Here is a 25,820-nt window from a genome sequence, read left to right on the forward strand (position 1 = left end):
CGCTGGTTTAAATAGAGAACTCTCAGTTCCAATGGCATAAGATAAATGCTTGGAGACTTCCAAATAATCACTATTACATGATAAAACTCACTCTTGTGCATCAAGCAGCTATCTGTGAATGTACATCTTCAGAAAGCTTGAGTTGCACAAATTCACATATCATTACACATATGCTCAGTCTTTGAATAAACCCTAATATCTATGGAGATACTCAGGGGGAATCATTTATTTACATTATACATGCACGTGTGTGTGTATGTGTGTGTGTGTGTGTGTGTGTGTGTGTGTCAGGGACAGAAAGTTCTACATCCTATCCATCCATATCATTTGCTTCAGTATACTTTCTGTGCCTGGATACAGACCACACAGGCAGGACCTGACTCCCATCATCATGACAACAGGGCTGCCGAGCAACCAATCAAAGCCCTCCGAGCCCCGTCCTGCAAGCTGATTGGTCCCTCGGCCTGCAGCCTGTTGTGGAATGCCCATCTTTAACCTCTCTGCTGCCATGCACACATCGCATTACATCCTATATTTCCTCAATGCAGATTATAGCTACAGTTGTAATCCTCCTCTGTAATGTGGTGTCACGTTTGCTCTGACATGGCTTGTAGTGTTATTATTATTAATTGCACACTGCATATATTGTTTACACTATTTGTACATTCCTGGTAAATATTTTGTACATTTCATTTCATTCTCATTTCATATTTTACATACATTTTTACAACATTTCATTTTTATATTATGTAGGATTACTTAATTTTGTGTATATTTTGACTGTTATGCACCACAACACCAAGGCTAAAACCTTATATGTGCAAACCTATTTGGCAAAAAAAAAAAAAAAAAAAAACCTGGATCTGATTCTTATTGATATCAAGTTGTTTGTCATGTAATAACTGGAACATCTCAAAGAAATGTATATTTCTGACTGATGCTTGTCAGGCAGCATTCAGCTACAAAAGTTGTCTTTTTATGCTTATGTAAACATAAGATGATTAAAAGGTGACAGTGTCAGACATGGAAACATATGTGGCACAGCATACTGCATGTGCACAAATTGTCAACTTCCAACCTGTATTGTATAGTCAAGAGTGCTTTTTGTTTACTAGTTTACTCGTTTTGATGTAAAAAAAAACAAAACAAAACAAAACAAAAAAAACCCCAAACAAAACAAAAACCCTCTGCTCTCCACATAACAGGGGCTGATGAGCTGCACAGTGTGGTCCTAGCTCAAATGTTGGACTTTGACCCCCTTTCATGACACCCTGAGAAGATCTGCTATAATTCTGGGATATAGAAAACAGTGTTTTTTAACACTGTAAATTAACGACGGGCTATTTATAGTAGAGGCCAGATTAGGACTGAAACTGATAATCAGGTTAGGAGCTCAGTGACTCAAAAAGTGTATAAGGTCAAACACACACAGGGAAGGGACAAGAGGGAGAGGAATGTCCAATACTTTGTTATGAATATTCACCTGCTCTATAATAGACTGATGTTGTGCATGCAAAGCTTTCTCCATCCAGACCACACACCTGTGCTTGCAGCAGCACCAAACACTGAGATAAGGGAGGGGGCAACATTTACCCTGTAGGCTGCAGCTAGACAGCAACCAACAAGACTCTCCAAAGCTGCCACATATGTACTCTAGCCTCAGTTATTACCGCTGACCGTCCAGCTCCGGCTGTGTTTTTTATCTGCTCCCTGATTCTCACGGTGGAAGGGAGGTGATTCTCCTCGCCGCCATTTTTAGGGAACTGCCTGCCTGTCGAGGAGAGAAACTTTGCTCGCCGCTGCCTGACGTTAGCAGGCAGCTCGTTGTGACAGTTAACGCCTGACAGTCGTTAGCCAGGTCAGCTTGCCTTGACATAAATTACTCCTGGAGCCAGGTCGGATAAATGCAAAACAACGCTAGAATTTAGCCAGACTCGGCGTGACCGTCTGTATTGGGTTCGGGCGATTGTACAGTTGTTAGATGAGCGTATTAGCATTGCTAACTTATTAGCTAGCGAATTCACACTTTGATTTCCCCCGGACTGCCTCGTCTGTGATTTGGCGTCAGACACTTTTCTCCGCCGTGTTCAGGGTGACTGGATTAATCAGCCGCTTATACCCACTCCTCAACCCGTGTGGATTTATATTAACCAGGTGAGTATGTCGCTAACTTTTAGCTTTCTGCTAACTAACGATGGGTAGATTTCTTCTGCAGTGGAGCTCGGTTGCAACATTGGTTAGCTTGCGAGCTAACCAGCTAGACAGGCTGCTATTCGCTAACGTTAGCTAACCAAAAGTTGCTGTGACAACTTGTATGGTCTATCGCATCGACAGATTTTAGTCTGCCTTATTGGACACAATGGTGTTTTTGTTCTGATTGATAGTGTAACACATCAACAGCAAATAATATCGATGCCCTGGACGCAAGGCTATCGAGCACAATTGTGAGTTGGTTTGTTGTGAATAATGCGAACAGCCTGCTTTAACGTTAACGCACCTACAGAGGGGTTAGCCAGCTACGTTAGCTTGCTAATCCGCTTTATGCAACTATCGTTGCAAGCAGTGCCACTCCCTCATTTTTGTTTTTGTCCACTGTGGCTGTAACGTCAAGTGAAACTCGGCTTTGGAGGTGTCTGTTTTGGAAGTTTGCTTATCTGCCGGGGACAAACCATGAGTCACATACTGTCTGAACAGCTCGCTGTGTTACGGTAGGTGACATCGGTCAAGCCGCTATCTGTTAGTGTCGCACGTACGAGTCCTGGCGTTGTGTTTACAAGCAGCATCAGCCAGGAGAGACCGACAAATCATTGCTTTTTCAGTGTGCCTGCATCCATCGCCCGCTGATGGCTGTTTTTGTGCACTGACGTGAGTCGCATTCCTCAGTTTTCTGTGTTGATATTGCGTAACACTGGCTATCACTCAGCAAGCCACTCTTCTGCTTGGCTTATCTGTGACTCCGCCGCTTGACTTGTGCGTGACAGTGGATCAGGTACACAAGGATTTAACATAACATTCTCAATAAGGTTAAATCACGCGTAACGTCAGTGTTGTGACACCAAGATTACAATTCAAAACGTGTCTGTTGGAGTGATCTGTCAGATTTAATGTGTAAGGCTTGATATACCCAAACACCTACACATGCTCTGTGTTTTATGTGCCATATATACAGGCTCTCTTTGACAAATAAGCTCTGCAGTATGAGCAGTCCACCTATTTTGTTGGTGTCTGTAGACCGTGATGAACAGACTGTCTATGATATAAATGCAGCCTATGGGCTGGATCTGAGAGACAGGTACAACTTGTCCCCTTGCTGTTGTTATTACAGATTTCTGCTTGGCTACCTGTGCCTGCTCTCCTCTGTTCTTGGTAAACCTATGCTGATCTGCACACCTGTCATTTGTTCACTTATGTCTCTGACGTGCTTCGTCAGAACAACAGTGCATTCACAGACTGGAACAGCTCCCCCTCTTTACTTTCAAGGACTTGCTGCTAGCTGATGATGAGAGGTACGCAGCTGTTATTGCCTGTGAACATCTCGATGCAGGAGAGGCCTCGGTAAAGTCATGTTTTCTTTTGTGTCAGTTATATCGGGGGTACTGAATATGGGCACACTGCATAATGGCTTTAAGTGTCTCCCAGGAAAAATGGATTAGAGACTGGAGCAAAGCCTGCCCTGCTTGTTAAAGTCCAAGTCAGAGACAGTCAGCCACTGCAGAACAAGATTGGTTTCATTATATGTATATGGTCCACTACAGTGCTGCCACCATACATTTTTTAAAGTACTTATGTCATAGTATGAGCACTGATTTTAATCCTACAGTGATTTTTTTATTCTATGTTTTTAAAATTTTATATTGAATCTCAAACTTTCTATCTGGCAGTGGTCCTCTGGTTTTCACTGGCAGTGGCATCAATTCAAAAATAGGTTTATTTTATTATTTATTGAATTTGTAGTATAAGTCTTGTTCCTCAAAAGGAGTTCCAAAGAATCTACTCAGGGTCCTTGATTGAGGCTGTCTGCTGAACAGTTGGAAACCAATAGCATATTTGATGAGTCAGACTAAGAGCAAGAAGCTTAAAGGGGAGGATGGGCTCATCCACAGTTCTTCCTCAGGTGATGGGCAGAGGACACACACAGTACAAACACAATTTGCACAATAACACTTCAGTCATTTGATCTTCATTAGGTTCAGTCTCAAATTGTACATGTTTTTGGAGATGATTTCCAGTTTTATACAGTCTAAATGATTCTGTCTCAAGTCCAAGTTCCTCTTAGCATCCAGTAGTGCTTCCATTTGACATGACAAACTGCATCCACTGGGATGACTTTGTAAACTTGGATGTTTGGATGCCTCTATGCCCTTTTCTTTACCCAAGTGTCTCTTGTTCAGAGGAAACTTGGTTTGTTGTGAGATTTATCCCAACAGGAAGAGTGAAAACGGAGCTCTTTGAGACAAATGGGACAGGTCAAATCCTCTTAGTGTCCGGTCACTCTATTCCTCTCCTCTGTCGCCATCACTTCTGTAGCACCGCAAATCGGGATGGTGTTGTTTTTGATGTTGGGAAGCTGGAGAGCTTTCACTTCCTCCACTCAGTGAAAGCCACAGTCTGTAATCAGTCTGGGAAGCAGGATCACGGACACCCCACCCTCCATATTGGGTGATATAAACGTAGCATATGAGCCATTTGAGCAACAGCACACATGTAGGTCATGAAATGAACATTGTTTCTGAACAGCTGTGATGTTGCGGTAGTTTTTAAAAATAAAGCACCAAATTCACCTTTTCTCTCAAAATATTGAATCTAATACCTAAACTGAGTACAGCGGCAGTTTCAAGCACAAATCCGATGCTGATTGGTGTAATTCTTCTATGTTTAAGGTAGCATGAGGGTGCAACTACACACTGTAAATGGAGATTATCCTCTTGTGAAGATGTTCTTCTTATAAGGAGAGAGAGAAATAAAGCAAATCAAAATGACCACCAAGTCTTGAGTTCCCACAGTCCAGGAAAATAATGTTTTAATGGCCCTGTCCACCCACACAGGTGGTTTCAGTTATTTTGGTTTGTGAGATTCAACTTTTCAAATTGACTTGAAGCTTTACTGAGTTTGTCTCTGTGCATCTGAAAGATTCATAATGGAGTAAGTTGGACTGCCCTAACAGTACAACAGAACTAGGACAGTCATGGAGATGTCAATCAAGTACATATCATACATGAGAAGAGGTATAATCAGCCAAAATAACAAAAAACTCCTACAGTATGTGGGCATACCATTGATGTGCAGAAGCTCTAAAATATTTAATCTGACAATCTGTTGATAGTGGCTACTTGTGGAGGAATGATAACCTTTCTTATACATCTCAGGATTGCATTTAACCCAGTGTTACTGTTGTATCAGAACCATTATCAACGTTAACTGTAGCTAACCAGCGTTGATAACTGATGATAGTAGGGCTGCTCGATTATTGCAAAAATCATAATCACTATTATTTTGGTCAATATTGAGATATATTCATGATTATTTATCGCGATTATGCATTGACTTTGGAAACATCATGTATTTATTGATCTTTTAAAATACCTGTCTTTTTAACAGTCGATTTACTTGAACTTTTAAATATAATTCAACTGAAAAACAAATAGAAAATAAATGTAAAAAAAGGAGATGAATACATTTTATATATATATATATATATATATATATATATATATATATATATATATATATATATATATATATATATATATATATATATATATATATAAATATATAATCAAATCACAGATCAAAATAAATAAAATCAACTATGTTGTGGTGCGCTACCACAGCCTACTGAAAACTACTTAACATATATTTAATATATAAAAATAAATTAGTACAATACATTAGTACAATAATTGAAATCATATTGTTATTGTAGTGATTGTTAAGATGCATGTTGTGTGGAGAGTGATCAATACTAAAATGATCATTCATACTTACATACAAACAAAAGGTTTGACAGATATCACTGACTTATATTATCCTGCAGTGTGTTTACATGCACTTGAGTAACAAGGTTACAGTCGGTTTTCTCTAGAAAGCTGATTTCTTAACTGTCATGTGAACAATAAACCTGCTTTCTGTAATCAGAGTAATCGGAGTATGGGATTAGAGAAACCTGGTTCCCACAGGTGGATTTTACTGCCTGGAGAACACCGATTTCTCTGCCATGTAACCAATCTAATTCTTTTCTAATCAGCTTTTTACAATTAAGCACGAGATCGTTACACGCACCGAAGCGTCTTCGTATCTTAAATAATAGAAACCAAAGTCTGACTAAAACTAAGACAAAGTAACCTGTAGATGTCTAAATAAGTCAGTTTCCACCGCTGATTATTTGACTGTTAGATTCAGACACATTGGCGCTGTGAGGAAGACTCCGCTCTGCCTGTCTGTCTGTCACTGCGCTGTCCGGCTGCTCCGACACACGATGCGCTGGATTTATAACAAATAATTGCGAAACAGAATGCGGCACAATAATAATAATTTTTTTTTATCACAATTATCTTGTTTTCATAATCGTGAGAGGCCAAAGTCGTAACTGAAAATAAAATTCGATTTATTTTCCAATCCTAGATTATAGTAATTGAAACTGTGTCATGTGGTTGTTATGGGTTTTTAAAAAGCCAAAAATGTAAAGGAACTTTTGGTGGATGGATGGATGGATGTCTCAGGCTGCATTTTAAGGTTTTTATCAGCACTTCCTGAACTTCTCTTGTATACCTTACGTATCTGATATATTCTATTCTCTGCATTTTGACCAACAGCCAGACAGCAGGGTTGCTCTTTTGTTGCTGACCCTGTGCAGCTAAGAGAATTTCACCAGGAGGATCAATAAAGTATTTGATTATTTATTATCTCCATTTCTCTCTCTCTCTCTCTCTCTCTCTCTCTCTCTCTCTCCTTCTCTCTGTGACAACCCTTGCTACTCAGCCTTTGTATATTGGTTGCCTCTTCATTAGGCTTCTTGGTGATTTTATAGCGCGGAGGAAATCAATTCACATAATACATCAAGAGAGAATCCATTTTCTCGAGCACTAAAGCAAAAACAACTTTTGGTGCATTTCTTGAACACACTGTTCCCTGTGATAACGAGTGTGTGCGCACGTCTTGCCGACCAGTCCATCTCCTCCAGATTCAGTCTTGTGACTTTGTGTTCAGTGCTGTGTTTCATTTGGTGCGTGTGTGTGTGTGTGTGTGTGTGTGTGTGTGTGTGTGTGAGAGAGAGATAAATACCCAATTGTATTTATTTGTTTTCTTCCTACATATTGTCTACTCCATTAGAAACATACACACAGTCCAAGTCTAGTCTAGTTTAATTCTCTTATAGCCTAATAAAATAATGAAGCTTCCATTCTCTCATGTCGAGATAACATCACAGCAAACTCCTCTCAAAAACTGGCAAGTCACAATGAATTAGTTTCTTTTCTATGGGTTTAAAACAGTCTCATTAGTATTCATAAACAAATGTCAAGTTACGTAACTCGTAAAACACAATGCACAAATAAATGCAGAGTGATTTGTATCTGTAAATCTGCATCTGTGCCCCTAATTTACCACCTTTTTATATATCATCATTTGTCATCAACAGCACAGTAAAACAGTGTCAAAAGAATCCACACAAATAGGTGAAGATTCATTATTCGTATTTCCATTTAAAAAGGCTAAGTTGACATACAAATGATGATATGTACCCCCCCCCCCCCTCCCCAGTCAGCTACCACCTCAGATAGAATCTAATTCTGTGGGAAGTACTGATATTATTTAAAAGAAACATGCAGTTCATGTTTTTGACAATGTAATTTGAATTAAAACAGTTTATTTGGCTCCCTGTGTCACTAGTTATCCCTGTAATATTGATAAAGTACAATTAATACACATATGGGAGGGTGTGAAGTTTGGGAACCACTTACAGCCTTTAAATAATTGTGATTTCAGACATGCAGTTGTTGACTGGCACTGCCAAAGCCCGTTTACAGGGAAGGAACATAAAATTATTTAAAATTTAATTTTACCACACCAGAAGAAAAATCCCCAACCTCACAGTAGTTTTAGAAGCACAGACATTTTCTAGCAACCCACTGAACGTCTTCGCATCAGAAAAACTTAATTATCAGAACAAACTATTAGAAAATAGTCCAGTAACTGTTAAAGGGAAATGAGGTCATTTCCTAACAGCAATTTGCAAAAGCCTTTGAGACAAGGAATAACATTTTTTTTTTCGTTGAATACAGCTTTAATTAAGAGGAATTAATTATACTACAGCTATACGGAGCTGGCAGTCGTCTCGACCAACGTTTCATCTGATCAGTGTAATTGTTCTAATGTGTCACATTTTGATTTGACAACACGGTGACGCTGCGCACGGCTCTCCTAATGTCGCCTGCAGTAAATAGCCAGTAAAATACTATCTGATAGTACGCTTGTTAGCGACCTAGCTTGTGATCCATTTCACGGTCGCAGATTGAAATCGGTGTGTGCTGAATCAAGAAAAGTATTCATGAGGAAGTGCAATCACATGTTAGGTGGAGAAAAGTTTTTGTGGTACAGAAAGCATTGATATCAGAGTGTTGATAAGATTGTTTTGTTGTTGCTGCTCGCATGCTGACTTTTGCGGGTCGAGACAGCCTGTATTGTCTTCGCTGGGCAATCATTTAGAGTACAGCAGTGATTTTTTTTACTCAGCTTCAAAGCTTTTCTGTCTTTTACACAGAAGTTACCAAAATCTCAACATTTATGATAAAAGATTTCTCTCAAACACACACACACACACACACACACAGTCTCTGTGTCCTCCATTCACCTTATAGCTTGAATTCATAATGTCTTTTAAAAATATTGTATGATTCACATCCACCATCCCTGTGGTTTAGTTTGGTAAAACAGTAAAACCGGCACTTTGTGTGTCGAGAGTCAGGTTGTCACGAAACACATGAGAATTTGGTCTCATGTGTTGCATAACACTTGAACACGGTTCACTGCTTTTAACATCAGTTTCATGACATTATGTGGGATTTTGCATACAGTACATTTGCCTAGTTTCACACTTTTTTCAGATGCTATAAAAGATATTCAGCGGACGTGAAGTCTGGTCATTATAGATGGAAAGCCATGCAAGCCAGGTCTCCTTTAACCTCCAACAAGTCTGGCATATTCATAATATATATATAGTTCAGCTCATTGTCTTGCTAGAAAATTTATGCATTTCCTACATTAAGTCAGACTGAATGGCACATCTTAAAGAATAAGATAGTACTTGCCTGAAGTCACTGTGCACATCACCAACTCCTTACACCTGATTATCCACAATGTTTTATGCACTTTTGTTGTGTTGTGGTAAAACTTAGATTTACAGGGCTTCTTTGAGCCCTATATGAAAGTGAAATTATGTATAATAATAATAATAAACAATCTGTGTTATAATGCCTATCTAATAATGCTGCCAGCAGTCAGACAAAATGTTGAAGGACTCTCTGTTCACTAGAATTCAACATAAAAAGACTAGACCTCTGTTAGTGTTACTAAAGTTTGCTCCCAGCAGCAGTTTTTAGCTTCTCTCCACTAAGGTATTTGTTGTCCTTGAGGGCTGTGTGTTTTGGTATAAGAACTCCGCTCTTGTGTTGTGTTTTTTTTTTTTTTTTTTTTTTCCTCAGTCAGCTGGACAGCTTTCAGCAGGACAAACCTTGTGACATTCAGCCAGCAGTGTGGTTTTGGTACAGCGGGCTGCCAGGCTGCACTGATAACTACAGCAGTTGGCTAGGTTAGCGCCGCGGTGCTGCCAACCCGAAGATAAACTGAAAGGAGGCAATGAGTTCACCCAGTGTGTGTATCTGCAATGATACACATGTTGTGTCGGGGTATGGAGGGGGTTGTTGGGCTGAAGACAGGATGTGGAGATCAGGTTGAAAAAGGTGAAGTAGTTTTTTAAGACTGCATATTGCCTTCCTAACTAGATGAGAGGTGTTTCTTAGGTGTAGCTGCTGTTAGGTGCTGGAATAGGTTTTCAAGGTCAGAGTAGCCTCAAGGTTAGACAAGTATGTGGTATGTGGTCACTGGTTTGATCTCCGGGCTGTAGGGCTATTAAAACAATGCAAGATGTTGCTGTTTAAATTAATAATTTAAAACAAAATGTTATTCAAAAACTAACAAAATGAGAAGTTTTTTTATTTACATGTGTTAAGAGTTTTTCTTCACTAGAAGTATTTGGTCTAATTTTGTACAAATTTGCAGTATAGTGATATACGTGTTTACTTAAAATATATATGTTTGTTAATATTGCAACATTTCTTTTTGCATTATGTGGTCATACTGGCAGCTTCCAGGTGTGAATGTGTATATAATCTGTCTATGACATAACACAATTAGCATGTTTGACATCAAGCCACAATTTCGCATGAGACAGATGAGTTCGTTATGCTCGGCGAACCTTTTGTCTTCATCCTGGGCAGAGATGCATCGTGCAGTTAAAAGTGTATATTCACAAAGAACGTGATGCGTCTGAAAGCTGAAGTATGTTAACTGCAAATCATTTCTAGACATCCAGCAGTAAAAGTCCCAAATACTGAATGATTTCAGTAATTATTGCAACCTAAAAAGGCTGATGCAGTAAAAACATAACAAAACTCTTTCAACATAACACAAATGACACACAGTGACAACAAATGGCACATGATAAACATCAGAGCAGTGTCATCTATACCATACAGGAAATAAAATGTTGACAAATGCTGCTAATTTGTATGAAACTTAATATGATCCCCATTTGTGTAAGTGACTTTTTTTTCAGTGTTTCTATAATATAACCCAATGAAAGGCTTTTATAAGTTAGAAACACTCATTTTAATTCATGTGAACTTGCACCAGTGATGAAATTATCACAATCGCGTATAGTAGAATTTGCAGTGTAATACACAACATGCATTGCACACACATACTTTCAGCAAACTTCGCATGTGCACACATACACAAACTAATATTACATGCATGCCACATGCATTAACTAGAAATAAAATTGATGAATCCAGTTTAGAGTACACACTAAAGGTTGACCTGAGGCCCTCTAATTGATCGTCCGTTAGAGCTCACCCCTCATTACATTAGGCCACCTCGTAACCATGGACATGAAATCAATCCTTGAGCTGGTATAATTGCATTGCCCAGTCATTCTAGTAGCTTACAGATCTGCTATAATTGCTGAACTGGTTCACTTGTGATGACTTTGCAATTAGCAGATTATATTCTATAGGGTCTAGCACTTGGGGGGGTGGGACTGGATGAAAAGAGATTTGAATGAAATGTTACTGAGTCCATCAAGTTTTCCTTGTGGATTTGTGTTGCAAGTTCCTCTCCCTTCAAAGTTTGGACACTGATTTTTCTCACTGGTATCTTCAAAATCACATCAGCTGAGCAAGTAGACTCTTCTTCACACTGTGCAGGATTGTGGTGTTTTATCTTGTCCTTGCTAACACTCCCGTCTGTGTCTCCTTGTCTCTCCTTCACCTCAACCCCTCCCGTCTGTCCATCTAGGTGCCCATGTGCTGGTTCCTTAGGCCCATCCATTACTGCAGATGAATCTTCAGCTGCTTTGGCGTAGCTCAGCACCCAGATAGTCCCATCCCCTTTGCGTGGGTGATAAGGGACTACATCAACCAGGATGCCCTCCTCCGTAAGGGCAGGGAGCCTGAAGGATCCGGAGGTGGCTGAGCTTTTCTTCAAAGAAGACCCAGAGAAGCTTTTCTCTGACCTTCGAGAGATTGGACATGGCAGCTTTGGCGCCGTCTACTTTGTACGGCAACTACATCTTCATACATACTTCTAAGAATTCTTAGATGTTAATCAGGGAGTTGATCAGCTAAATTCTCAACAGTCCCATAGCTGAGTTGATCAATTTTGTTATGCAAATTTCTGAGTAATACAGTAACTCAAGGCTGTTTACTTGCTAGTTAATGTTAGCAACTGAGTAAACCTCCCAGAATTTGTCCCACAGTTAAAAAAATTTAAGCTGTTTGATCCTAAATAAAGAGCAGAAATGATTTGTGCAAAGTTATTTTTACCAGTCCATAGTGGGGTTTAATAGCAGCAAGGTACAGCAGAGCAATATGACTCACTCATAGCTTTCTGATCTCACTTTTGTTCATGAACACTGCACATAGTGTGGTTTAAAAAGTACAAAAGGTCTTGAAAAAAACCACATCCTCAACGTGAGAAAATATACAAAGAAATAAATGTACTGTATGTTTCTGTGTTATTGTGTACTGACGATGTATTCTGTGTTTCCCAGGCACGGGATGTGCGCACGAATGAGGTCGTGGCAATTAAAAAGATGTCCTACAGTGGGAAACAGTCTAATGAGGTGAGGTAGCAGAAATGAGATTGATTATATTTATGTAATAGTTTGCAAACTTGACCATAAACATTTCTACACTGTAGAAGTGTAGTTTGACACTAGAAGTCTGTTTTCACATTCCTATGATGAAAGTGGAAAATTTCTCTGCACTCATTGAAAATCTGAGTTTAAGAGGCGGGCCTACAAGCAATGATTTGTGACATCACAACTAGTGTGGAAGCCAGTCCTGGTCCAGTATGCAACTTGCACAAGTGTGATATGGAAACTTGAAGCCTCTAGTGCACAAACACTGAGAATGAACCTTCTAGTGAGGCAGGAGACATCTTGTATCCAGCAGTTAAACTTTTTTAAAATTATTTGCATATTCACAGATTGTGGATTTTTAATGAGGGAGAAAGAGTAGATGCCATTTTAAGGATTATAAAGTGGTAATTATATGTCGAAAAAAAACACATCAGACACATTATTATTGCAAGCACAGTATTTTTATGTCTTAATACATGTGTGGAGGATCAACAAGTGTTTACTCAGCAACAGACTGTGGTAAAACGGAAGAAACCTTTTTTTTCTTATGTATGAAATGCTCACATGGTCTTTTTTCATCATCAGCTGTAACATAATTTATCTAGATATTGGAATTTGTAGCGTGAAAATTCAATCAAAAGTGTCATTTTTAAATGAAATATAAAGAAATTCTTTATCCTTTTATTTGATTATGTATCAAACCGTGAATTTTGTGCACTTTGTTACAACTTGTATCAATGTAGCTGCTCTTCATGTGATGCTGTACTTTCTGTGCCACAAACCAACATTAGATCACATCTTGGAAACGTCATATAAAAAAAAAAATATTTGCAACAAATCATGAATGCTGAAATCATTGATAAATATTCACAAATAGTGAAAACCCAAACATGAAAGCCAGGAAAAACAAAGAGCGAGCTGAATTCATTGAAGTAATCCTGTATCAGTAAGCAAACTACTTTGCTACATGTGAATCCATCATCCAGAATCTGTGTGTCTTCAGGTAATTTCAGGTTGTTTAAGGCCAATTAAAGAGCTGTCGGACTACGGTGTTATTGTTGAGTATCGTTACAGTTCTGACTGAGATTGACCTCCTGCTCCTAGACTGCTAAGCTGTTACACTTTTAGCTTCCTTCTAGTAATACAAAACACACAACTCACCATCTCCACAAGGTCACTCCCGTGTGCTCACTTCAACTCTCGTCTTCCGATACAGTTCGGTGTGCTCATGATTTCAGATTAGCTATAATCAGATTACACATAATCTGTGAAGAGAACCACCTTACCCCTGTTTACATTGAAAGACAATCTTCTGCGCTCACCTCTAACGCAGAGAGGAACTCAAAGCCAAGTCTCTTCTTTCCCCAACAGAAATGGCAGGATATTATAAAGGAAGTGAAGTTTCTCCAGAGGATCCGGCACCCCAACAGTATAGAGTACAAAGGTTGTTACCTCCGTGAGCACACAGCATGGGTAAGTCACATGTTTACAGGCACAGAATTACCTTATACCGTATGGAGACGTACACTATATTATATACTTTGTTTTTTGTTTCTACCTGTAGCTGGTGATGGAGTACTGTCTCGGCTCAGCCTCTGATCTGCTAGAAGGTGAGCGGTTGTTAAACGTCGTTTTGTGTCAGATTTCTCTTCCGCAAGAGATGAGATGTTTATGTGTTCAAATTGTTTTTTTTTTTCTCTCCATCAGTTCATAAAAAACCTCTACAAGAAGTAGAGATTGCTGCCATTACACATGGTGCTTTGCAGGGGCTGGCATACCTTCATTCCCACAATATGATCCACAGGTGAGTAAATTTGTATTCACTAGACCTACATTGTTTCAAGAAGCTTCTCTTAACAGTAGATCCCTCCGCTCTCTCACTCATACACTTTTTTTTTTTTTTTTCTGTCTCTCAGGGATGTGAAGGCAGGTAACATCCTGCTGACTGAGCCTGGGCAGGTCAAACTGGCAGACTTTGGCTCCGCCTCCATCGCCTCGCCTGCCAACTCCTTTGTGGGAACGCCATATTGGTGAGTGAAAATCTTCTCTCAATGACCTGAAAAGTTTTTTTTTGTTTTTTTTTGCACATGTGTTATATGTTCAGCTGGCCAAAAATGTTGATGTTATGAATGGTCTCTAATTGAGTGTCTTCTTAAAGAAACATTGATCCATGAAATAGATTTGACTGTAAAAAGTATTTTAATCTACTTGCATATTCACACACACAACTGAAAAGCTGCCTGCTGACATAATCAAATGCTTTGCTGCAGTGATTTGTTGAGGATAGACACATCATCCTTCAGTGCCTTTAAGTTTTATAAGATTTATAGTAAAAGAAGTTACTGTTTTCCTTTATTTATCTTTAAAGACAGGGCTGTGACAGTCTCAGTTATTTGTTTTATTATTTGTGTGTTTTAAAACTGACTTTAAACCATCTCCTCGTTTATCTTTCTCTATTTCCCACCTCAACTTGATCTTATTCCTCCATACAGGATGGCCCCAGAGGTGATTCTGGCTATGGATGAGGGCCAGTATGATGGAAAGGTAGATGTCTGGTCCTTAGGGATCACCTGTATAGAATTAGGTAAGTTATAGTACATGTGTGTGTATTGCATCATCATTTTAAACATAACTGCAGTAGAAAGACTATTTTTCTTAAAAAAAATAGTATAAAGTTTAGTCCTAAAATAGATCAAAGGTACAATCTGTGATCCAGATGTTCCCAAAGTATATCCCCACCCCACCAGGATTTGTTATCACTGCCAAATAGATTGATGTGTTTTTAAATATACTAACTTTAAAAATATTAACTGTTGTCATCTCTGTTGCAGCGGAGAGGAAGCCTCCCTTGTTTAACATGAATGCAATGAGTGCCTTATACCACATAGCGCAGAATGAGAGCCCCACACTTCAATCCAGTGAATGGTGAGGTGCCACACACACACGCACACACAAACACACTCACAGGTATTTTGTCTTGTTGACCTTTTATTGACATTAGGGCTGTGCGATATGACCAAAATCTCATATCCCGATATAGGTCATTTCATATCCTGATAATGATACCTATCCCGATATAGCCCCCCCCCCATAGACATTTTTCTCTCATCACACAATGCATATCGTCATATCGCACAGCCCTAATTGACATATATAAATGGTAATCAAAACAGATTGTCTCAGCAGTGCGAGATGAAAAGCAAAGATGACATTGGACTTTATTCTGGAAGCTTGTACAGTTTTAAACCCACTATAAAACTTCAGAAAATACACCAGCCACAAGTGCGACACTGCTACACTTGATTTCTAATGATGGTAAATATGCTGGTTTGTGATGTCCGAGACGCCACCACACAGTGTGACCAAAGGGCAAAAGAACGTCAAGATATGAGTACAGATGTACCCTGTATGGACCAAAGCAGAAGGTCTGAAAGTGGACACTTGTCTGAAGTCTGAGGAAATCTTCAAAGCACTATGCACACACTGGGCAAACCATTACTATGTATAAAGGAACTTTTTTTTGGTATTCCAGGCTCCATTATGCATATTGCATATCCGTCCTGGCATTCTACCTGAAAAGTATATGATTAGATGAGGGGAATGAAAACAAGCAGCACTTTGGTCACCAAGGACAAGGCATTTAAGACCGCATTAATGTTTTTGAAAATTTAGCGAATCTCAGAGGAATTTTTAAGGAGTTAATGATAACGCATTATGTACCTAAGACGATGAAATTGAAATTAAAACGATGTCGACATTTGCTAAAGGCCGTCCGTGTGACCCTTTATCTTCTCATCTTCGTTCCAGGACGGATTACTTTAGAAACTTTATCGATTCTTGCCTTCAGAAAATCCCCCAGGACAGACCGCACTCTGACGACATGCTGGGTGTAAGTACACACACACACACACACACACACACACATATTGTACACTGCTGTACAGAAACAGGGAGCAGGGTCAGTGTGTTAAGATGGAGATTGAAAAACCCTCTGGTAATAAATCTCTCTCTGATGTTTGCGCTCTGTTCTGTCCCCATAAGCTTCTATTTTGATTCACTAATCCTCTTCTTCCGGATTTATACACACTCTCACACACTTTCACACACACACATACAAGCAGAACATCTACAGGGACACACACAGAGCTCTGTTTTATAGATAGAACACAGACATAATTACTGTAGAGATGTGAATTCTGCATCTATTGTTAAGTAACTGAGCAGCTGTCACTTAGCCCACTAATGGACTCACTGTTGCTAATGGAAGTTGTCCTTGGGGTATGGCAGCGCTGCACACAGTCTCTTTTTTTTTTATAAATGTCAAGTACCTGTTCTTAAACACAGTTGAAACTGTTACTGTTTTCTTTGTAACTGCATCTCCTTGTGTTGTTGTGGAGTTCTGGCCCAACTTCCCAGCAATCTGCACGGAGAATGACACTAAAACATGGGAAAAGCTGTGGTGAAAACTGACTGTTTTGAATGTAATTTGAGCTTTTTGATGTTTACTTTGGTCTGCTCTGGTCAAAGATAATCATTTGAGATGATATCTGTCAAATTAAAAAAAAAAGTGAATGAAGCTTGTGCCCTTTTCCCCAGTCAAAGTCATTTTTGCTGCATTCCATATGCCGAGAGTCTCTTTAACGGATGTGGTGATCAAATAATTTCCAATAGTCACAACAGAAACATGAGAATAAGAGCCAGGCTGACAAATATGGGAATTTCCCTTTTTTTTTTTTTTAAAGGATGAAAACTCGTGGTCATTCCCCTTGCTTCTCTTTTGATGATGTTCCATCCTCTTTCCTGTCACCCTCCCCTCCAGCATGCGTTTTTGCAGCGTGAACGTCCAGACTCCGTGCTGATGGATCTTATTCAGAGGACCAAGGATGCGGTGCGAGAGCTGGACAACCTGCAGTACCGCAAGATGAAGAAGATTCTCCTCCAGGAGGCCCACAACGGACCAACAGCGGAAGCCCAGGACGGAGACGAGGTGTGTGGATGTTTGTATGTTAAATCAAAGCTAAAGCGACAGTGTTAGAATAAGATTTGTGTGTTGTTGTTGTTTTTTTTGAGCACAGAAATACACTTGCCACCAGGGAAAATAACCAAGCATGCATCAATTTGCATGCATGTCTGTCTGTGTCTCTTGGTCTTTCTCGTGTTTTCTCTCTGGCTTCTCTCTCTCTCCCTCGCTCTCGCCTCTGTCGTCTTTCCGCTCTTTCTCCAGGAGCTGGAGCCGGGCGCAGGTCGGACAGGAACGGTGAACAGCGTTGGCAGTAATCAGTCCATCCCCAGCATGTCTATCAGCGCCAGCTCCCAGAGCAGCTCTGTCAACAGTCTGAACGAAGCTGCCCAGGACAGCCGCAGCGAGCTGGACCTGATGGAGGGAGACCACACGGTCATGTCCAACAGCTCTGTCATACACCTCAAACCGGTGGGTTAAGTGACACAGATCTGAATTCTGTTATTGTTTTTTTCAGATTAATTAAATCCTATAAATCATTCTCACTCCATCCCAAATCCTCCCAATGCTTCCTTTCTGTAAGTATACTGTTAAATAGTGTAAGAAAATAATGTGTTAATACTGCTGTCTCATGTCTCCAGGAAGAAGAGGAGAGTTTCTCTGGGGAGCAGGCAGCCAGCAGTCAACCCTCTGAGCCCCAGGAAACGCCAGCTCAGGTCCCGAGGAAGCACTACCGCAACAGAGAGCACTTTGCCACCATACGCACAGCGTCACTCGTGAGAACACACTCGCTTTACCCCTCTATGTTTTTCATCTTACTTAAGTAGTCAAATTCCTGTATTTTAATCCGAATCTGAATGGACTGAGCCGATTCCCTCCTTCGTCTCGCCTCGTCTCGCAGGTGACCCGAGAGATGCAGGAACATGAGCAGGACTCGGAGCTGCGGGAGCAAATGTCAGGATACAAACGCATGAGGCGGCAACATCAGAAGCACCTGATGGCCCTGGAGAACAAGCTGAAAGGGGAGATGGATGAGCACAGGTTGAGGCTGGACAAAGAGCTGGAGAGTCAGAGGAACAACTTTACCCAAGAGATGGAGAAGCTGCTGAAAAAACACCAGGCGGCCCTGGAAAAAGACGTACGTTGATGCACGAATAAAGAAAAACGTGTACACAAAATATTAATTCAAGGGAAAAATAAAGTGACAAATGAAAAGCACATTTAATTTTCATTCATATTATATTAAATACCTCATCTGATTACAGGTTATATTCAATTATTCCTGTTTTAAAGTGTGTTTCTACAACTGAGGCAAGTGCTTTTTTTTTTATGTCTCTTAATCAATTTCTGCTTTTGGTGTAGCTGAAGACGTTTACCAACGATGAGAAGAAGTTCCAGCAGCACATCCAGGTGCAGCAGAAGAAGGAGCTCAGCAGCTTCCTCGAGTCACAGAAGCGAGAGTATAAACTGCGCAAGGAGCAGCTCAAAGAGGTAACACACCATGACCTACTGATGATTCTGTCCATCATTGTTTGTTTTCAACAAAAACAGTGTCCAAACAGTGTTTACAACTGTGTGGCAGGAGCTGAGCGAGAACCAGTCAACTCCAAAGAAAGAGAAGCAGGAGTGGCTGTCCAAGCAGAAAGAGAACATCCAGCACTATCAGGTCAGGATTTCTCAGATAATATCTACACATGCAAGACCAAGTGATGATTTTATACAAACATGGCAACGAATTTATGCATTCCCTAACCCTAACCAGGCCTGACCCCGCTTAGCTTCTGAGATCAGTGTCCGTAAACTTAATCTCCCAAGTCATCTTGAGGATTCTGTGTGAGGTATACAGTAAATTATCATAATGCAACATGATGTCCATTACCAGGCGGAGGAGGAGGCCAACCTGCTGAGGAGACAGAGGCAGTACCTGGAACTAGAGTGTCGGCGGTTCAAACGCAGGATCCTCATTGCCAGACACAATGTCGAGCAGGATCTGGCCAGAGAGGTACTCACACACATAAGGAGTACCAGCTACCACCACCCACTCTGACTTTTTCATTAATTTTTTATTCATTTGACCACTCTCACCTGCCTTTTCCCTTCTTTTTTTTTCAGGAGCTGAACAAACGGCAGACACAGAAGGACCTGGAGCACGCCATGCTACTCAGGCATCACGAGTCGATGCAGGAGCTGGAGTTCCGGCACCTGGGGACCATCCAGAAGGCGCGAGCAGAGCTGATACGAACCCAACACCAGACAGAGCTCACCAACCAGCTGGAATACAATAAGAGGAGGGAGCGGGAGCTGAGGCGCAAGCATGTCATGGAGGTCCGACAGCAGCCCAAGAGCCTCAAGGTATAAAAACTCATGGAGAGTTAATTGTTGTATTTCTGTAATTTTAAACTTTGCTTTAAAACAATGAGGACACTTCCAGTGGTTAAGTTCCTTTGCTCAACATCTTCTGTCTTCTTCAGTCTAAGGAGCTTCAGATTAAGAAGCAGTTCCAGGAGACTTGTAAAACTCAGACCAGGCAGTACAAGGCCCTCAGGAACCACCTGCTGGAGACCACGCCCAAGTCTGATCACAAGGCTGTGCTCAAGAGGCTGAAGGAGGAGCAGACCAGGAAGCTGGCCATCCTGGCTGAGCAGTACGACCACTCCATCAATGAAATGCTCTCCACACAGGCTGTGAGTACCTGAAGAAAAGGTCTAAGGAGTCTGGGAGTATATGAAACATTGATATGAAAATGTCCATATTTAGTTTCATCACAGGGAATCATTTGAAAATGTGTAATACTGGTGGAAACATCACACCTGAGTATCAGTATCGATACCAAAACAATACATTTTCATTACCTCAAATTATGGGAATTTAAAAATGTTTTCCTGAAAAACCTTATTATATAAACTTTTAACAATAGAAGTCAAACTTCTCAAATGGAGCAATGTTTATGTGTCTTTGTCTCCAGCAGCTGTAAAAGAACTTCACAATAAAATACAGTTTTAAAATTAGCAAAATTATTATATAAATCAGGCAATGTCTCATTTAAGAACATGTGAACAACACCAAGAATGCAACCAATTTTTTTTGTACACTTCCAGTACTCAATACTTACTACAGACACATTTTGGTCAGTGTGTACGGTAAATATTTTTCCTGTCTTGACATTTAAAGTTCTTGAATTTAACAAATGAAGTCCTCAGACATCATTAAAAATCCTTGATTCGTGGAAGGGCTCTTACACTTATTGTTTTCTGTTGTAATGGAACATTTTTTGTATTTGTTTCTCTATTTGTTAAAAACGTGACGCATGTATACTTTCAAGGCAAATATTAGTACATGTATTGTGTTCTAATTCAGATGCAGCATTATTGAGTCCAGCATTATGAGGAATGAAAATTAATTATTCTGTATTAACGTCATCCGGGCAAAAACAAACATCACGGTGCTTCGACAGACAGACTTTGTATCTTTCTCTCTTTATGTCTCTCTTTGACTCACCTGCCCTCAGCTGCGGTTAGACGAGGCTCAAGAGGGGGAGTGTCAAGTTCTGAGGATGCAGCTGCAGCAGGAGCTGGAGCTGCTCAACGCCTACCAGAGCAAGATCAAGATGCAAACAGACGCTCAGCACGACAAGGAGAGGAGGGAGCTGGAGCAGAGGGTCTCACTGCGGAGGGCTCTGCTGGAGCAGAAAGTAAGAAAGTCCCTGGAGTTTTGCCGAGTGTTGTCTGTTGTCAGGATGTGTATTACAAGTCCTGTCAGTAAATATGGGATTGATAGTAAACACCAAAGCTGTGCTGTGCTTTTGAATTTTTGTCATGGGACTACCATGTGTTGACAATCATGTACTGTGTCTTTAAGCTAAAGATGATTCAGCCCGTCCTTAGTTTTCTTAGTCTTTTCCCCTTGAATGGACCTTGTTTCTACGTGTGTTTTAAGATCATTTGCACATAATATCTCAGTACGTAAGTTGTAAATGTCTTTGTTACAAATATTTGTTTTGTTTTTTTCTAAATCTATGTAGTTTTTCTATTTATTATACTTTTTATTATTTCGGAGAAAAACATGATTCATTATCTTTCTCAGGAATATAAAAAATCTGGGTCAGTTTTTTATTTTATTTTTTTTCAACCTAGAACTGAAGAACCAGCTGTTTTTTCAAACAGACAAATTGTTGTGTGCACATTTATCATTTATTTTGCACTCACTTGTCCACTGTCTTTATCTCCCCAGATTGAGGAGGAAATGCTCGCCCTGCAGAACGAGCGCTTGGAGCGAATCCGCTCCCTGCTGGAGCGCCAGGCCCGAGAGATTGAGGCTTTTGACTCGGAGTCCATGCGGCTGGGCTTCAGCAACATGGTGCTCACCAACCTGGCTCCTGATTCCCAGGGAGGCTGGGGGGGAGGAGGTGGCGGAGGCCAGGGGGCTCAGGGAGGAGGCCATTGGCCCGGAGGAGGCGGAGGAGGAGGCCACCATAGTCATCACCACCAGGGGGGCTCCAGCTCACAGCAGCCCTGGGGTCACCCCATGCTGGCTGGGGGCCCGCCACCCTGGAGCCTCCACCACCCCGGAGGAGGGGGTCAGAGGGGGAGCGGGGGAGGCGCAGGAGGGGTGAGGAACAGCCCGCAGGCTATGAGGAGGACGTCATCAGGGGGGAGGAATGAACAGGGCATGAGCAGGAGCGCCAGCATCACCTCTCAAATCTCCAACGGATCCCACCTGTCGTACACCTAGAAAACACACATACACACATACATACACACACACACACACACACAAACAAGCAACACAATATTTGTCTTAACATTAAATTCTTGTGCACCGAGGTCACACTGTTGACAGACACACACCATGCATGCACCACACATGCTTTACATAGACTTGTTGTTATTTCCCACAGTACATCTGAAACACACTGCACAGTACTGAGGCTGGGTTTCCCTCAGCCCAGTTCCTCTCCCATCACCACTGCTCTCTCACATCAGTGTACTGCTAGCAGGAGTCTGTGGAAACCCAAAAGCCCCGACGTTAATCCAAGATGGCTGAGCGCCATATACAGTATGCCACAGTGCAATAGTGTCATTTTTACTGTAGCCTAAAGAGGTATTTTATGTGTTTATTTTTGCCATTTTAGTCTCTGTTGCCATAGATCCAGAGTAGTATTGTTTATTTGCAGTTGTTTGCAGTATGCTTTCCATAAGGATTTTGGGCAAATCTGATTGCTCTGATATCGTGGTTGCACAATAATATTTCACATTCAGCAGGCAGTTTTTTAAAATAACATTTGGAATTTTGTCCTCGTGCAAATGATAAAATCCCTGCAAACCATTCACAGCTTAAGATTTAAGCACAGACAAACAACTTACTGATAGAAAGTTTAAAGAGATTATTTCTTTTTGTGCAGTCACAGGAAAATCAGAAGGCGGGAGGTAATGTAGGGCTCTGACTTAAGACTGATTGAATGATGGACAGTTTTAGAACACGTTGAACAGGTCTAGAGGGAATATTAAAAGAGAATGTGCAAAGGTTGTTGTAAGTGAGTACCAGTGGGTATCTCTGACAAGTGTAAGAGTTATTATGTACTGTGAGCGATGCCGCAAAGATGCCAAAATGTAAAGGTGCAGATTCAGATTCGTCATTGTTTATGCCAACATATTGTTATGTATTTAAAGAGATTGTGCCAGAGACAGTCAGTTTATTCACGTGTTGCTGGATCGGAGGAGAAAAGCAGTCATTTCTCGTGCATGCTCATCCTCATTGGCTCGGCTCTTGGGTTTCCACAGGCCTCCTCCGTCACTCACACCTGCCCCGTTGGACGACCAGACTGAGGGATACTACAGCCTGAGCGGTCCACAGCCCCTCGTGACAGGGATGGGTTTTCAGCAGCACTAACCTCTACTTGAATAGTTTCAGAACTGGTGTTCAGTCTTCACTTGTTTGCCGTAATTTATTGGTCTAATCTGGCAATGTGTCGGTGAAAGCGACGCACTATGCAGTAGAAAACTTTCTCTGACGTATCAATCATGCCTGTTGGCCTACCTCAAGAAGACTCAAGTAGTGCTTCACCAGGGGGTGTTGTGATCCCCACTGAAAATGTTAATCAGACACATTTACGCACACACACACACACACATACGTACAATACTTTTTCTTGATTTAAATTCCTAGTCAAACAGTATGTCCCTTTACACACTTTGCTGATGAATGCATGTACCAGGGTAAATTTTGTGAAAGTGGGACATAAAAGTGTAAAAAAAAAAAAAAAAAAAATCTGAATTTTTGAAAAATAGCGCTCTTATCAGTTGTTAACTGAGCTGGCTGTAAATGAGCAACAGCAGCAGGCAAATGTAAGTTCAAAAAACTTAGTATTTGTGTCGGGGGGGCAACTTTTTGGGCAACTTTAACCATCACAGTTGCCTAAAATCGTCCCTGTGTGTTGTTTGTGATTTCAAAAAAAAAAAAAAAAAAAAAAAAAAAAGATCTTTTTAAAGTGTCTAGAATCAAAGTGAATGAACACGCAGCGTGAGGAGGAGCTTCACGAGCCCTCTGCTGGTTGGTGACTGCTGAATGTCTCGGTGGGTGGATGGGTGGTGATGCTGTGATCTCCGCTGCCATGCCCCTGCAACCTTCCCCGGTCTGACACCCCGCTCTGTCTCACCCCTCGTGAACCCCAGTGTCGTGTTCTGACCACCGATCTCCCCGCTTCCCTCCACCGCCGTTTCCTCCCCTCCTGAGCCTTGGTGTGGTCTCAACCTCCTCCCCCGATCTATTTGGGAAGAGCTCTTCAACCAAGTGAAAGAAAAGAAAAATATATATACCGATATATGTATTATTATATAAATTTATTAAAAAAAAAAAAAGGATTATAGAGATAGAGGTGGAAGTCTTATGGTGAAATGCAGAGTTTATGCATTATGATTCTTCAGAGGTGGAATGTACAGGAACCCTGTTAATATTGTATATTTTGAATTAGAAAATATGGAAATCTAATTGACAAAGTGAAGACAAATTAACTTCTTGTGATGCGAACACAGTGACGTGGTTTTAGACCAGCGGCGTTCCAATGAACGTTTGATTTACCGGCGCTGGCTGTTCACTGTCTTAACTTGCAACTGCGAGTTCTGAAACTTGTTACAGATATTCTGTTGTGAATGATAACACAACTCTAGGTCAGATTGCCTCGAGCAAATGGCAACGTTTTGTTTTAATGCTGAATGAGGATGATTTTGCACATAATTTGAAATCTAGATAGGTTTAGCCTTGCTGTAGCATTGGCTATATTTTACTGACATTACGATACCCATTATAGAAGATTCAGTCTGAGCATTTAGGTTTTTCATGGTTTTTAGAAGACTTTTGGGCCTAAAGTCAAGGTTATAATAACATAGAAAAAGAAAGAATTGTCTCTTAAAGATGTAGAAAATCAGAAAAAACTGCTGAATTCTAAAATATTTGGCTGCATAAATGATATTTAGTGTACTCTACAACCTGAAATTGTCTCAAAATTGTTGCACAAGACAATGAAAATGTATCTGTTATTTGAGCTGCAAAACTTAGAGGTTTTGTGGGGTGAACCCTCTTTTGTTCTGGTTACACACAAAGCATTTTCACTCTGCACTTAAGTATTTGCCTTTTTTTAAAATCTCGCCACCCAGCAGTCAGAACTTACAATTACAATAAATTGTTTTTCTTGGCTCATTCCTGAAAACAGGAAAAAACAAACAGAATGTGGTGGTCCCACTTCTCTCCTCAGTCAGTATGCCATTGTATCCAACATCTTTTATCAACCTTTTTTCCAATTCTCTATTGTTTTATTTCCTTTAATGCCAGAAAGGGTAATTTTATTTTCTAAATGATGTCTGCAGAGGGCCAAACAAGTGGCAGATTTTTAGTCCTTCTCTTGTGTTTACTAGAAACCCCAGGTGTTTTTGCGAGGCAGTCGGGGCAGAGTCTAGCTTTAGACCTTGGTCACTGAACTGGATCATTTGCACTGATTGCACAAGTGATTGACCAGATTAAAGAGTCTACTGTGATCACCCTCAGCGTGCTGAGGGATGGCTGCCATTGGCTGACAGAAAGCGGGAGGCAGGGTTACGTCTCTGTACAGTCTGTTTATCAGTATTCCTTTTATCTCTCCTGTCATTTGGTGGATCTTGCTGTTTTATTCTCCCTGGTCCAGAGACCTGTATTAAACTGTATTAAATTGTATAGATTGTGCAAAAAGCTGAATGTTGCAAAGCAGAAGAGAAAAGCTATTCCTTACAGATGACAAAGTGATTTAAAATGTATAAAAGAAATTCAGAAACAAAGTTTAGGGGATAAATGTAATATTTTGTTTGTAATTACTATTTTTTGTTGGAAGAGGGCTACTGGATAAAGAATCATCTGTAATAAAGTAATTTTAATATTTCTTCGTTCCATGGTGATTTGTGTGTGAGAAGCATTACA

At 40.5% G+C, this 25,820-nt stretch overlaps 1 protein-coding gene across 2 annotated transcripts; it reads left to right on the forward strand.

Moving 5' to 3' along the window:
• Positions 1-1,575: 1,575 nt before the first annotated feature.
• Positions 1,576-25,782, forward strand: LOC137195718 (serine/threonine-protein kinase TAO1-like). 2 transcript variants are annotated; one of them, XM_067608299.1, is made up of 21 exons: positions 1,576-2,154; positions 11,572-11,830; positions 12,326-12,397; positions 13,787-13,888; positions 13,980-14,025; positions 14,123-14,219; positions 14,332-14,445; positions 14,908-14,999; positions 15,247-15,340; positions 16,223-16,304; positions 17,235-17,402; positions 17,640-17,846; positions 18,017-18,151; positions 18,277-18,513; positions 18,738-18,866; positions 18,958-19,041; positions 19,258-19,377; positions 19,488-19,727; positions 19,847-20,059; positions 20,884-21,066; positions 21,606-25,782. In XM_067608299.1, exons 2-21 carry the CDS (start codon positions 11,699-11,701, stop codon positions 22,104-22,106), a joined length of 3,048 nt encoding a protein of 1,015 aa, XP_067464400.1. In that variant the 5' UTR covers positions 1,576-2,154; positions 11,572-11,698; the 3' UTR covers positions 22,107-25,782. The 2 variants fall into 2 exon arrangements, with proteins under 2 accessions (XP_067464400.1, XP_067464401.1); XM_067608300.1 differs by lacking the exon at positions 1,576-2,154 and adding an exon at positions 2,594-2,708.
• The last annotated feature ends 38 nt before the right edge of the window (positions 25,783-25,820 follow it).

This window comes from Thunnus thynnus, chromosome 13, assembly GCF_963924715.1.
Source record: "Thunnus thynnus chromosome 13, fThuThy2.1, whole genome shotgun sequence".
Classification (NCBI taxonomy): domain Eukaryota; kingdom Metazoa; phylum Chordata; class Actinopteri; order Scombriformes; family Scombridae; genus Thunnus; species Thunnus thynnus.